Source organism: Ochotona curzoniae, unplaced genomic scaffold (genome assembly GCF_017591425.1).
Source record: "Ochotona curzoniae isolate NIBS_2020 unplaced genomic scaffold, NIBS_Ocur_1.0 contig_3622, whole genome shotgun sequence".
NCBI classification, from domain to species: domain Eukaryota; kingdom Metazoa; phylum Chordata; class Mammalia; order Lagomorpha; family Ochotonidae; genus Ochotona; species Ochotona curzoniae.
In genome coordinates, this window is record NW_024465926.1 from 9792162 (window position 1) to 9806710 (window position 14549).

A 14549-nucleotide genomic window follows, 5' to 3' on the forward strand; every position below is an offset into this window, starting at 1 on the left:
TGTAAAATCTACTGGAAACCGTTTTAGAAATAATGATACCTGGACTCCATTTTGGGTAGATTCTGATTTGACAGGTTTCAGGTAAATCTAACAAATGGCCACACTGAAGAGTGGTCATGGGTAGGAATGGCAATCTGACAGCTGAGAGTGGAACTGATAATTAATGTGGAGTTATCACTTGCAGCCTTACCAAATAGAGACACTGAAAACCTGCACAGCACAAATTCTGAGCACTTATTAAATCACCCCATGTCAGCAGAGAGGCCTGGGGAGCCTGCTAGGATCACTGCCCCACATAACAGCATTTTCTCACCCAACATGTGCACCCCATTGGATGTCGTGCTGAGGGGGGGTGGAAACAGGTGGGAATATCTATAGAGGAAAAACACCAAACAGTACAGCAACACATGTGGGGAGACATAACACCTCCTGACAATGATACCTGGACAGCAGGGAAATGAAAGCTCTCTGGAAACCAAGGGCTGGCACAGCCCTCCCTGCTTACAGTCTGAGTTGCAGCTCACGGTGAATAAAACCACAAAACTGGTCCTAAAACTGAACTTGAATATTGGTAGAGTGTTCTGGATAAGATCTCATTTTTTTTTTACCCTCAGGAACAGGTGACTGCTTTCTGATTGGGCAGACTGACTGGATTAGATTGGGTTATTTAAAAGACAGAACATGTAGCAAGTAAGGAAAATCAATACTGCTCAAATTCTATGGTCATTGGAGGAGCCAGGAGAAGACCCTTTCCCTTTTAGAATTGAGGGAACATCAGACACCTGCTGACCAGCAGCTGGGGATCAGCAGTTTCTCTCTTCATGTTTTGCTGTGAATTCTTGGGTAAGGATCAATAGAGAGAGAGAGAATACATACATACATTGCTGTAAGCTTTAAAAAACTCCACCACACTTATTTCTCTTACTTCCCTTCACTGGAAGCAGTGTTTTGGCAGAACAAAATCCCAAGAACAAGCTTGTATGCAGCTGAATATTATGTGTTGAGGCTGGCATGGTATTTGCAGATGTGCGTTGGACATCCCTGGAATCCGTGCAGGTCTTGAAGAATGGGGTGGGTGGCCACCTTAAAGCAGACACAACCCCTTCACTGGTTCATTGATTTGGATGCTGGGAGTGTGTACTAAACAGGGTGGAAACTGCCACTGGCTAGATGAAAAGGCCCGGCATATGCCGTCCAATGTGTTTTCAGTTTAGTGGCCATAGCAGATGCTGTTCGTGTGTTCTCTAGATACACTTGACTACAGTGCTGCATCTCTCTTTCCCCCAACCCCAGATGCCACTTCACTTTTCTCTGGAGCATTGTCCTGGCCTGATGGGAGCTGCTTCATCTATCCTGCTGAGAGGTTCTGCCTTCTTCCCTTGAAGTATAGCCTGTGGGCAAAGAACTGGCTGACCGTGGTGAGGGCTGTTCCAGCTGTCTCCCATGTCTGAATTGGACCAGCTTTGACGCAGTCAACACTCTTGTGCTTCCAACAGGGTCAGGTAGGTGCTGCATGTCTGAAGTCCTGTCTCCCCTTCTAGTCCCACTTCAGTCACCCCTACCCCAAACACTCTGTTGCTCCTGATAACCTCTCAACAAATAATCACAAGCACCACTTCATCAGGCCACTGATTTTGTGTTTCTAAAGGGAGTAGACTGTAATCATGGTTTTAAATTCTGTTAAAAGTGGCAAATTCCGAAGCTCCCCTCTGAGCACAAACTTCATAGTTCCTGCTATGTTTCCTGTTTATTGCCTGGATTTGAGATCTTATGCTTGCTGATTTTCCCACATTGGTAAGCAAATGACAGACAGAAACAGATGGGCCTGGCCCAGTGCCTTGCCTGCCAGCACATTCTAGCTCTGCCACGGGAGAGGGGAAGCCAGTGACAGACACATGCACCCATTGTGGAAAGCAACCTGTCTCCTAGCTCCAATGCATTATTATGTTTGACAGAACTTTCAACTGGCCACCTGTGCTAAGACAGAAGTTCTTAAGAGATGACTGAGCAGGTGAAACTCAAATTACTTAGACTGTAGAGGTGGAAATCATATTTCATCTATTTACTTATTTATTTTATTAAATGGCGAGGGGGGTGGGTGGATGGGGGAGAGAAGGAATCTTCCATCTGCTGGTTCACTCCCTAGATGGTTGCAACAGTCAAGGCTGGGTCAGGCTGAAGCCAGGAGCCAGGATCTCCATTTCCCATGTGGATTATAGGGTCTCAAGCATTTAGATAACCATCCACTATCTTCCCTGGAGTATTAGCAGGGCCTTAAATTGGAAGTAGAGCTGACATTCTGACATGGGATGCCAACGTTAAAAGTAGTGGCCTAATGCACTGAGCCACAGTGCTGACCCGTGATACACTATTTTAAAAGTTTCTTCAAGGGAGGTGCAATGGAAGGTTAGAGATCATCAGCTCTTTCAATGTTGTCCTTTGAGATGACCCATTGTTGTCCTTTGAGATGACCCATGGAAGCATAAGACTGACAGATGCCTGAAACCCAACCACAGCTATTGATTTACTTGGTATTCATCTATTTCAACACTCCTGATGTGATTCTGATTGTGCTTTCAAGGTTGGGAACCAGTGATGAGAAGTGGTGGCCAGAGGGCTACACAGCAAATGTTGGAAAAGCAGTTGTGCTAAGGAGGGGCCTAGTAAAGTCCCTGCAGCCAGCTTTACTCTACACTTACTCCCCACCAGCTATTATTGTGCACTTTTTAATAAGTTTAATTTAATTTCACATTGAGACTGGGGCTCTACTGTCTTCAGTCTTCTGATGACAAAGCTGAGGCTCAGAGAAAGTGGCTGAGTGGAGCTGGGCCACACCAAGCCTCCTGCTCCTTTACTGGGGAGTCCACCTGATCAATAGGTGAGCTTGTGCCAGTTAGAGTGTAGCCACTCAGAAAAGAGGCCCCATTGCATCAAAGAAAATGACAGCAACCACCCCTGCAAAAAACACATGACACCTTGTCTAGACCCCTTGTTCAGGATCAGAGGAACCCATCCTGAGCTAACCTGGATACACCCAAGCTGACACCTCCCATCCAGCCTGAGCAGTGCCTTTCCAGAGATTGTTGCTGTGAGGTGAGTCTGGTGGGGGAACCAGACCAGAGTCTCCCTTCCAGAGGGATTTTTGTGTGAAATGGCCACTTCCACAAAGGCTCCAGAAGGTGTCCCCACTGCCACATGCTCTCAGAGAGGCTGCCAAACAGGTAGGCAGTGAAATCTCCCTTGGAGTCAGGTTCAAAGCTCTTGAGAAATACTTTCAAAACAGGATGGATTTTAAAAGTCAATTTCTTTTAATGCCTGGTCTTCTGTTGATGTAGCAAGCTTTGGGGAATTTTAATTAAAATGAGTATGCAGATAAATAAGTTCTTTTTCTTAAGAATGAGCTCATTCAATGAGCCATGCAGTTGTAATCCTGACTCGGGTTCAGAGATGCATGGGTTCCTTCTACTGAAGGCTGAGTTCACCCTGTGCCTCTCAAAATCCTATACTTTCTATTAGCAGGGAAATGCCTTAAAAAGAATGGATCTTTAATATGTTAAAACGGCTAAAAATCTTCTCTAATCTCATGAAAGCAAAGACCCAAGGTTTGTGAACAGTCAAAACTGAAACAAAAACCAGCCTGACTCATTTATCCATTGGGTAATAATTCTGGTGTCTTTGGAAACTGGACCAAAGTAAATCATGATTAGAAGCGGATCCTATGGGGTGTAACACACGGATAACATTAAGTAAAGCACAAAGTGAGCTGACGGCGTATCCCTCCCTGCTGCATCTCCCCCTGCTTGGCTCTGAGTCGCTGGCAGGATGAACATCAAGGCAGACAACTCGGTTCTAGAAGCTTAGATGTGAGAGCTGGGATGCAGCGCTCTCATTAGTTCCACAGCTGAATCGGATTAATCACCTCTCCCACCCCAGCAAGAAAGGGATTTCTAGATGGCTCGGGGGTGGGGGGGGCTCCCAGGAAGCTTGGATGACAAGGGCCTTGGCACCTCAATGAGGGGGTGTGAGGTGGACTTCTATTTTTTACCAGGAGGCTCTGCTGTATGAATAATGCCATATTTGTCACAGAGGTGAGGATGGACACTTGTTTCATTGTCGTTTTTAGATTGTGTATATAAACCATGTAAATGTTTGCATTTATGATGTGGTTTCATAGTAAAAAGAGAGCGGGTGTCCAGGACTATGTGAAGCAGGAGAGGGCAATGAGCCACTGCTGACCACTTCTCCTTTTGCCCTCAGCGGCAGTTTCAGATGAGCAAGGGCTTAAAAGCCATCTTATGTCCAGTTGCGGGGCAGGGCGTTGTTATGGTAGACATGTAGTATGGCTTTTCACGTTGCCTAGCAGAGCTGGTGAACAACACAGGAGGAGGTGAAGGGCTTTTAGGATGTGGAGCACTGGCGCGGAAAGCTAAAGAACCGAGAACCTGCCTGTATCATGAGGGAGAGGGGGTCACTGACCGAAGTGCATAGAGACAGAGTTTGGCCTCAAAAAGCAATGGATTCCATTTCCTGTATACTTAGGAATTCACAAAAAAGGAAGGGCTGCTATTTGAGGCAGCGATTAGGAAATGAGATGACAGAAGCACAGTAAAGATGACAAAAGCAAAGCAAACACTTGGTGTGGGCTTAGCCAACGGGGACCAGAGGGGACAAAGTCATTCAGCTAAGTGTGACTGGACATTCAAAAGGGAGGTTGGCTGAGCAAGATGAGGGCTGGCTGGGTGGGGAGAAGCCTTAGGAATCTCGCTGTAGATACACTGGTGGGAAGGTACTGACCAGCTAGGTACTGCCAGGGAGGGGAGAGCGGGGAGAAGGGCAGGAGATGACAGCACCAGACAGACTGTGGGCAGTCTTAAACTTTACCAGCAGGTGACACACTGCTTTCCTAAGGGTCCCTATCAACACCCACTCCCCTCAGCAAGGTCTGGGGTGCTGTTCCCCCATATCCCCAGCAGCGCTGGGTATGTTGTGTTTCTTTTTCTCCAATGTGGTGGAGTGCAATGAAGACTAGCTGCTCTGTTAATTTCCATTTTCAAGATTACTAGTGAGGTGGATCATCTTTTAAAAAACTTTTTATTGTCCATATATTTTTTCTATGAATAACTGCTTATCACTTTCTGCTCTTTTCAAATCCAGTTATATCTTTTCTTTCAAAGGCATCTTTAACGTGTTATGTAAGCCAATCATTTGAAGGTCGTACGCATTCTAAAATTCTGACTTTGCGGCTGTTGTTTCAACTCTCAATGAATTAAAATTTGATACTAAGTGGTAATAATTTCGTGTTTTTTTCTATCTTAAGAGATTCTTCCTTAGTTAGACAGTCAATGTATTATCCTATGTTTTCTTTAAGTTTAAAAATGTTTGAATTTCACATTGACACCTTAAGCTCATATGGGATGAATGTTTTGGTTTGGTATGAGTTATCTATATAGGTAATGATTATGCCTGGAGCATCTGCAGGATAAGCCATCCCTTCTCTTCTGAAAGACAACTTAAGTTCTATCATGCTCCTGTGACTGAGTATGCTTCTGGCCTCTTCAATCTGCTCTTTCATTCTATCTGCCTATGTACATATGAATACCATATAATAAATATGAATGGCTTCAATCTAATTAATTCTTTTCTTTTTTAAATTTTGCATTCTAAGTTACCAGGGCAGACTTAACAGGGACTGAGGGCCTTTTTCTTTTATAGAGGGGTTTGATATCTAGTAGGGAAAGACTTTCCAGTGTGGAGGATTTGAATAGTCTTATCTGTTACTTTTTTTCTATATAAATTTGAAGAATAACCTGTCAACATTTTCTTAGGAGTTGAAGTTATATTTCATTTGGGGAAAATGACATATTTACTGAATTGATTGTTTAAACTGATGAAAAAGGTACCGCTTACCATTTAGGTCTTTCTTAATAACTGTTAATAAAAGTACTTACATATAAATACTTTGTATTTTTGTTGGATTTATTCCTACATGCTTAAATTATATTCTAGTTTCTATTTGTTGCTGTTATACAGAACTGCAAGCGATTTTTTATGGCCTTATTTCAGTGCTTCATCCTCACTGGATTGTTTTACTAATTGTAATAATTTTTTGATTATTTTTTTGGTTTTCCATGTGGACAGTCACAAGATGAAGAGTTTTACCTCTTGTATATGTTTTGATTTGTTGTAGCCCTTCAGTCCCTGGTAAGTCTAACCCTGTAAGTTAGAATGCAAATTTTAAAAAGAATTCACTGAACTGAGGTCAATAGAATGGGCCTTAAGCAGACATGGCCAGTATCCTTCCAAGAGGAACCTTGGTGGCTGATGCGGACACAGATCGGCAGGACGAGGATGTGTGGAGAGGGACAGCGGAAGTCAGCTTCACGCCAGCGAGAGGCCCTGGGAGGGTGCCTTCCCCGAAGCACTATACCTGCTGGCACCTCTGGTTTACAGCTCCTGGGGCTGTGAGAGAGCCATTCTGGTGTCTAAGCCACCCAAGCCTCAATATTCCGTTAGAGCTGGCAAAGAAGTACAAATGCTCCTGTTCCGAGAAATTCCTCTATGAGAAATCCTGACAGCTCATCTATGCTTTAAAAATGAAAAAAAAAAAAGAGTGAAGTTGATGTTTTAGTTCATTGTATTACTGGAAATGGAGTGGTTACCTCTCCTCCTCCTGCCTTAAAAACATTCCTTTTCTTGGTTTATGTGGCTACTTTCTTCTGATTTTCTTATCATGATTTTCCCACCCCCACTCTGCTGAGTCTTCTAATTTTCCCTATCCTTTACATAGAAATTCCATCCTTGATCACCTTAGAATCACAAAATGCCAACACTTTAAGAAAGCACATGACTCTGATTACCCCAGCCTCTCATCCGCGAAGTGCAAACAACAAAACCACAGACCACCAACCTCCGGCATGCTCCCGATGGACTAGGAGAGAGAGACTTTTCATTCTCAACTTCGCCATTTTCTTTTTCCTTTCACAGGTTCCTAATTGGACAGACGAGGTTAAGGGCACGGAGTCTTTACTGGATTATAGACAGAGCTGAACTGAATGACAGAGATAATATGAATCCGTGCACACTGATCTTGAAATGCGTCTGTGACTTGCTGTCTCCTGAGAAGCACTTCCACTGCCAATGTGGTGCCACGTCACACCTTCCTACTCCGTGAGCCTGACTTTCTATTCCCTACCCCAATTCCTACTTCGTGGAGGGAGCAGCTGATGTCCAGGGAGCTTCATCAGGATCTTTTACAGTCACGGATCCTTCTGCCCGCACCTCCCCTCAAGCCTGCAGCACCCCCTCCATCTGTCTGGCCCACCATCTGTGTCGTTCTGGGAATCAGAGTATGGACACTTGCCTCAAGGTCTGTTCCTGAGTGGGAATCCCTGCTGCATCCAATTTGTTCCTTCTATAGAACACCTCTCACCCTGACAGTCTTCCTACGTTACAAGGGTCCTTGGGGGTTCAGAACCTTAGCTCCTCTTCGGGATTTCCTGTGCCTTTCTCTTTCACACTGCTTCTCAGAATGGAGCCCAACAGCTATTCTGACTTGCTTGCCCTCAAGCTCCACCATTACCTTTTTGCTCAGGCCCAAAGAAGCCAACAAGACTTTGTCCAAAAACTTAAAAGAGCACAAATGATTTGAACGTGAGGTAATGACATAGTTCTCTGCCTTGCACTGTGGCTACCCACCATGACACACCAGAAGAGGCACGTGTGTGTGGAATCCTTGCTTTCCAAGTACAAGGGGAGGTATCTTGGACCCAGAACTGTATCCCCCCTTCATAACATTCAGAGTGTTTGGAACAGATTCTCCAGAGCCTTTTACCAGGAGATGAGAAGAGAACATGCAAGAATGAGAAAAGGACCAATGCGATGGCCTAGTGGCTAAATCTTCTCCTTGCCTGCACCAGGATCCCATATAGACACTGGTTTGTGTCCCTGCTGCTCAACTTCCCATCCAGCTTTCTGCTTGTGGCCTAGAAAAGCAGCAGAACACAGCCCAAAGCCTTGGGACCTTGCACCCATGTGGGAGACCTGAAGAAACCCCTGGTTTCAGATCAGCTCTGCTCTGGCCGTTGTGGCCACTTGGGGAGTGAATCAGTGGATGTAAGATCTTTCCCAGTGTTTCTTCTTCTCTGTAAATTTGTCTTTCCCATACAAATAACTGAATCTTAAAAAAAAGAAGTAAATATGCTACATCACCATCACCAACTTAACCATCATGTTTGAGTATTGATTGTGATGGAAGTCTGATTTTTACAATTCCAAAAAGCACAAAGAGGATGATGAGCCTCCATGTTTCTAATAGTCCCAACTTGTTGCAATGATACTTGAGGTAGGCCATGGTGAGTATTTGCTGCTAAGATGACACCAAATCTAACAGCCAGGTACCTGCATCCAGGTCCTACTGCTGCTCTGGACTCTGGCTGCCTGCTAATATAGGCTGTGTGAACCAGCAGGTGATGCTCCAAATCCCTGGATCCCTGGCATACAAATGAGGATGCCGAACTGAATTTCCAGATTTAGGCTTCAGCCTGGCCCAGAGCCAGCTACTGTTGCCTTCTGTGGTGTGAACCAGCAGATGGAAAGTTAATCTCTCTCTCCCTCAAATGAAGTGAAAATAAATAATGAATGAAAATGAGAAAACACCCGAGGCAGGCAGACTAATTCCAATGACATTGGTGCCTTAATCCCTGAGAACTGTGTTCAGGTTAATTTATAGGGTGAAGGAGATCACGGCAGACAGGAAGTGGACCATCTTGAGATAAGAGTATGCTGGGTTATCCAGGTGGGCCCGTTGTAAGCAAGGGGCCATGAGAAGTGGACAGATTCTGAGATAGAGCTGTGATGGCAGAAGCAGTGTCAGAGAGACCCTGTGCTGCTGGCTCTGCAGAAGGAGGGAGGGGCCACGAGCCCAAGAATGTGGATGGCTGCTGCAAGCTGCCAAGGGAATGAATTTTCTCCACAGGCTTTCAGAATGGTAGGCCACCCTGCCAGTGATCCTGACCTTGACCCACTGAGGCTCATGTTGGATTTCTCTATTTGAATACTAGGGGATGACAAATTTGTGTTGTTTTTAATCCAAAAAAATTCATGGAGAATTTATTATGCATTAAGTATGTGTGAGGTGATGGACTGTCATCACCATGGCCAACACAGATGCTGTCACGGACAGGAGCTTACATGGACCCACATGTTTCTGAGGTCATGGCTGGCTGTTCCCTTCACTGAGTCAGTAGTTAGCAAGCCTGTCCACTTCACTTCTTTCTTTTCTCATTATGTGACATGAGGGCCAAGTTGGGGGAAAAATTTGTGTACAAGTAAGAGAGATGCTTTAAATTTGTGAGTCAGAACTGCCTTAAAAATCACATAGACACAGAGCAGGTGTGGATGTGTTGTGACAAGAATATTGGCAGTGTCTAGGCAGTCTCATCTCTGCCTAACAAAAGAAAAATAACACCCTTGCCCATGCCTTTGTTTCTTTCGCCAAGGCTTAGAAGAATTCTAATTGGAAAGGAAAGGTTTGTGTTGGTATATCTGATAAAAATGACCTTTAGCCAATAGCAGCTCATGTTTTTCTGATGGCCTGCACACAGAGAGTATGTCTGCAGGGAAGATGACTCTCTCTGTGGGTTTTTCTTCTTCTTTTTTTTTTTTTTTGCCTATTCTGGGTGACATTTATGCCTTGAACCTTCCCATTCAGCAGGTGTCATGGAAGCTGCAGGAAAGAGAATCTTAAAGCAGTTATGAAATGATCTCCCCTTGACTATGAATCCCCTTGTATGAGTTTGTTGATTGACTAAACAAATGTCCTTTGAGGATATAGATTGTGCTAAGGACCACACAAGACATGGGGGGGGGCGGACACCAGAGCTGATAGAAGAATGAAAGATGGATACTGAGCTATGAGCCCCTGTGTGGAGCACACCACCAAGGAGTGGCACCACCAGTGCCCTTAAGATGGGACAAAGAACATAAAAAGCTGAGGCCTGAGCAGGGAGTATGGACGACAGCATGAGATCAACACTGGGCGGGATGGGGGTACCACACTGGGTGAACAGATGGTGAAGAGGAGGGTAGAGTGGGAGTTGTTGAATAGTTACTGAAGTCTTATGCCAGGGCAGGGGCATGCCTGTGTCTTAGCTCCTAAGGGTAGAACAGACTTGGTGCCATGTGGGGGAGTAGAGTGCTCAGCCAACTGGTGATGGTGAGCTCAAACAGAGTAAACACAATAGAAATGGGGATGAAAATCAGAGTTTTAGAAGTCCCAATACGTTGAACTTGGTGATTTGATAGGTTGTGTGGAGCCTGTGACATAAAGGAATCTGAGGCCTCCCAGGTGCTCTGGAGTGGAGGAAACAGCGAGGGAGGGGAGACCCAGAGATTATGTAGGGTATATTGGGCAAAAGCCACCTGGGGGACACCTAAGAGGAGTTCAGTAATGCAATGGACTTAAAACTCAATGGAGAGGTCTTGGTCCTGGTCTTGGCATGGGCTGGGGCTCTGGGTCTAGATTTAGATCTACATTCGCTGAGGCTGAGTAAAGCCATGGAGGTGAGTTGGTGACTGGGAAGAGAAGAGGGCTTTGGACAGAGCAACAAGTCCTACTAGGAGGGGCTGTTAAAGGGAGAAAAGGCAAAAACAGGGGTGGGTGCTGCTGTACGGCAGGTTAAGCTGCTGCTGGAGACATGAGCACCCCAGAGTGCTGGTGTGAGTCCCTGCAACACTGGTTCTGACCCAGCTTCCTGCTAATGCATCCTGGGAGGCAGCAGAAGATAGCTCAAGATCTTGGGTCCCTGCCATCCACAGTGAAGATCCAGACTGAATTCTGCGTTCTTGGTTTTGGCCTTGCCCAGTTTCAGCTCATGGGACCACTTGGGGAGTGAACTAATGGATGGAAGATAAGATCTCCCTGCCCTCCTTCCTCCTATCCCCACTCTCTAAAGCAGACAAAATCAAATAAACACGTAATAGGAAGATCAAGAGACTATGGTGTATTACGCAACAAAGGAATGTGTTTCTGGAAGGAGGAGTTGGTCACTTGTGCTGAACACTACTGAGAGTTTTTCTGGGGGGCGAAAATAACAACCCAAACTCTGACCTGACTTTGGCACTCATTAATTATGCAGTTCACTGCTGCTTCCAGGAAGAATTCAAGTTCCTTAGGGGACACCAGGCTTTGCATATCCTGCAGCCACCACATAGCTCTTGGCTCATGTCCTAAAATGTATCCCACCCAAGCAAAGCTCAAGTCCAGGTCATGTTGATGCACCTGCTGCCGACACTCTGGGGGCAGAGGTGTCACTGCTCTCCAGCCTCTGTTCTCTCGTGTGTCAGTTTCTGTTTAGAGACTCACCTATTTTTCACTCCTTACTGTACGGGTAGTTCTGAGAGCATCCTTTGGAGCTCCTGCTGAGAGGCATGTGGTCAATTCAATGAGAAGTAGTGTGAGGCTCTCCCCAACAGTGTGTCCCCAGTTGGATGGGGACATAGCAGATGTCCCAGAACTCTGATGAGGGAGTTCTTGGACAAAGGGCTCAGGTCTTGCTTCCAGTGGATCTGAGTTGGGAAGGACATAGTTCAAGGAGTGTTAGCAAGCATTTGGTGACTACCAGATGGGGAAAAATGACCTGAGGGAATGGGGTCCCCAAGGGAAAGGGAGCAAAGCCGACGTGAAGAATTCCACCTCCTGACAGTCGTTTAAGTCTTGGATTTAACCCAGGCTTGCAGCCAGAATGTGTCTGGACATTTTTGAGTTGTAGGTGTGAATGAGTTTCTATCCATTTTAATTTTTGCTTATAGTATGTTTTCTATGACTTGTAACAGAGCTAATCTACGAATCCCACCTAATGTATACAGGCTGATCTTGTGACGTCCAAGGTTCCCCTACCTTTCCATCTGTGATGTTCAGCTGCGATTCCGCAGTGAAACCTTTCCTGACTCCTCTGCTGGGTACAGTCACCCAAGCCCCACCCTCTCAGGGCCCAGTGTCATCTCATGCCCGCTGTGGCGTTCACATCTGCTTCTCCCACTGGCCTCAGGACAGGGGTTTTGCTCTTTTTCATATCCTTGGTGTGTCACACAATATTTGGTCAGCCAGAGTCACTTATCAAATGTTTCCTGAATGATTCTGACTGGATGAATGGACAAATGAATTACAGGCAGACATTCAATAGCAAGAGAAAAGAAGACAGTGAGTAAAGTGGGGGGAAGAAAGCTACAATGACAAACTAGGTGCATTTTCTTAAAGACTGGCTCAGTATCTTTTAAAAAATATTACTTTCATTATGAAAATAGCCTCTCAAAAAAAAAAAAAAGACATGCCCTTGCTTCCAGAAGGAATAAGGCATTTAGCTGCATAATGTCAAGTTCACTTCACAAAATCTGGTATTTGAAGCACATGAAGCTGGGTTGACTGACGTTTCTGTAATTATTTTAAATGTTCACTATCGACAGAATTTCATCCAAGCCCAAATGATCCATGGCCCTTAATGAAAAAGCTCCAATTCTCAGGCCCAGGATGGGCTGCCAGCTTCAATGCTATGCTGGGCCATCATTAGATGCCTTCGAAAGACATCCTGGGTAAGCCATTGTTACCATGGTAACGAGTGCAGACAAGAAAAGGGTGGCTGTCATATATGAGATAAGAATTCTGTTCAGGAAGCATTGACACCCACTAGAAACAACACGTGGCTTCCTCAGCTAGTAACAGTCCCCCAACATTCACGTGTGCTAAAAGCTGAGCTGTCAAAACATCCAGGAAGGAAATATACAAAAATCCATTACTCCAAGCTAGCAATGTAACAATCCCAACATTTTACAACTCTATGTGCCTATATTCCTGTATCTAGAGCCATAACTGAAACCCACTGAAACGTGACAAACAGGAGACATGGAGATCAGGTCTTGCTTAGTGTGTGATCTGAGATTGAAATGCTCATGAAGAAAACTCCAAGGGCAACAGAAACAGGAACGAGCAAATGGGAGCGTATAAAACTAGAAAGCTGAGCAGCAGAGGAAACAAACAGTAAAAAGGTAAATTGCATATCTGATATGGATGTAATCTCTAAAATATATAAGAAAATTCTGTAACCTCATAGCAAACAAAAGTTGATAGTCCAACTTGAAAAATGAGCTAAGGAGTTGACCAGACATTGCCCCCATGTAGCCAAACACACACATACACATATCAATGTCACTGATTATCAGGGCTATGCAAACCCAAACCACAGGAGATAATGCCTATACCTGTGAGGATGGCTATTTTGAAAAGTAGGAAAAGACCAAAGGGGCTGGGGAGGATTTAAAGACTCTGAAATACTTGCACACTGTTGCTGAGAAAGCAAAATGACAAAGCCACTAAGGGAGACAATAAGCAGAATCTGCAAACAGTTAAAAAACAGGACTGCTGAACCCATCCTGCAATACCACTTATAAAATATTGAAATCAAACTCTCTCAGAGACATTAGCACTCACTCCCATTTCACTGCAACAACAGCCACAACATAATAGCCAACATGTAGAAAATAAATTCCTATCAATGGACAGTATATAAAAAAGTGTGTTACACATTACTCATACACACATACAGAGGGCAAGCATGTTATTCTACCTTTACAAAGAAGGCATTTTGTTAGAACGGCACAATGTGGGTCCACCTTGAGACCTTAATGCTCCGAGGAGCAGGCTGGGCACCTGCAGGATTCTACCTGTATCAGGTATCTAAACCAGCCAAAGCTATATCATTAAAGAGTGGAATGTGGCTGCAGGGGCTGAGGGGAGAGAAAAGTGGGCATCAGAAGGTTGACCAAGATGGATGAGAGAGTTCTAGAGATGTGCTGTAGGATGCTGTGCCTAAGTCAGGACCATGCAAGTATACACTGAGACATGCAAGAGGGGGAGCTCACGTTGTGTTCTTACTGCAACAAAAAGTCATTAAAATAAAACTCCGCAATACTTTCCTAATGATCTCACTACTGGGTTCAAGTAAAGCAAGCTTATGGGTGTCACTAGCCAAGTTGGTGGTGATGGGGGCTTTTGGCTGATTCTGCAGTGATTAGTGGACAGAACGGAAAATATCCCTGAAAGATCAGAATGTGGAATCCAGGAAGCCCAGGGAAAAGTCCCAGAGAGAGAAGGGCAGAGGTCTCGGGCATGTCTCTGTCCATGGTACCTTATCTGGTTCTCCTCGTCGTCCATCAGGAAGAACCAGCGGAACTTCACCACCAGGGGGCTGCAGTTGGTGATTCTGACGTAGCGGATGACCTCAGTGTCGTTCAGGATGCAACCAAAATCCACCTCCATTTGTTCAAAGCAGAGGTTGGGGTAGTGAACTTCCCCACGCAGGCTCAGGCTGTCTACCTGTGGGTGCTCCATGTACTTAATGGCCAGCACTTCCTCTGCCACCCAGTTGTTCAGATCGTTTCTGTAGGAAGGGTCAAACTTGACCAGTAGGCTCTTTTCTCCTCCAACATCCATTTTAAAGGGCTACAAATAAGACAATGGGGATTTACTGACACTCACACTGTATGCCTTTCCAACC

General features: G+C 45.0%; 1 protein-coding gene across 2 annotated transcripts in view; it reads right to left on the bottom strand.

The window, feature by feature from the left end:
* HYDIN (HYDIN axonemal central pair apparatus protein) overlaps positions 1–14549 on the bottom strand; it is a 235599-nt gene that overhangs the window by 96891 nt on the left and 124159 nt on the right. For both annotated transcript variants that reach the window (XM_040982405.1, XM_040982404.1), the window contains exon 22: positions 14181–14494. In XM_040982405.1, the coding sequence (XP_040838339.1) occupies positions 14181–14494 (314 nt within the window). The remainder of the gene's footprint in view (positions 1–14180; positions 14495–14549) is intronic.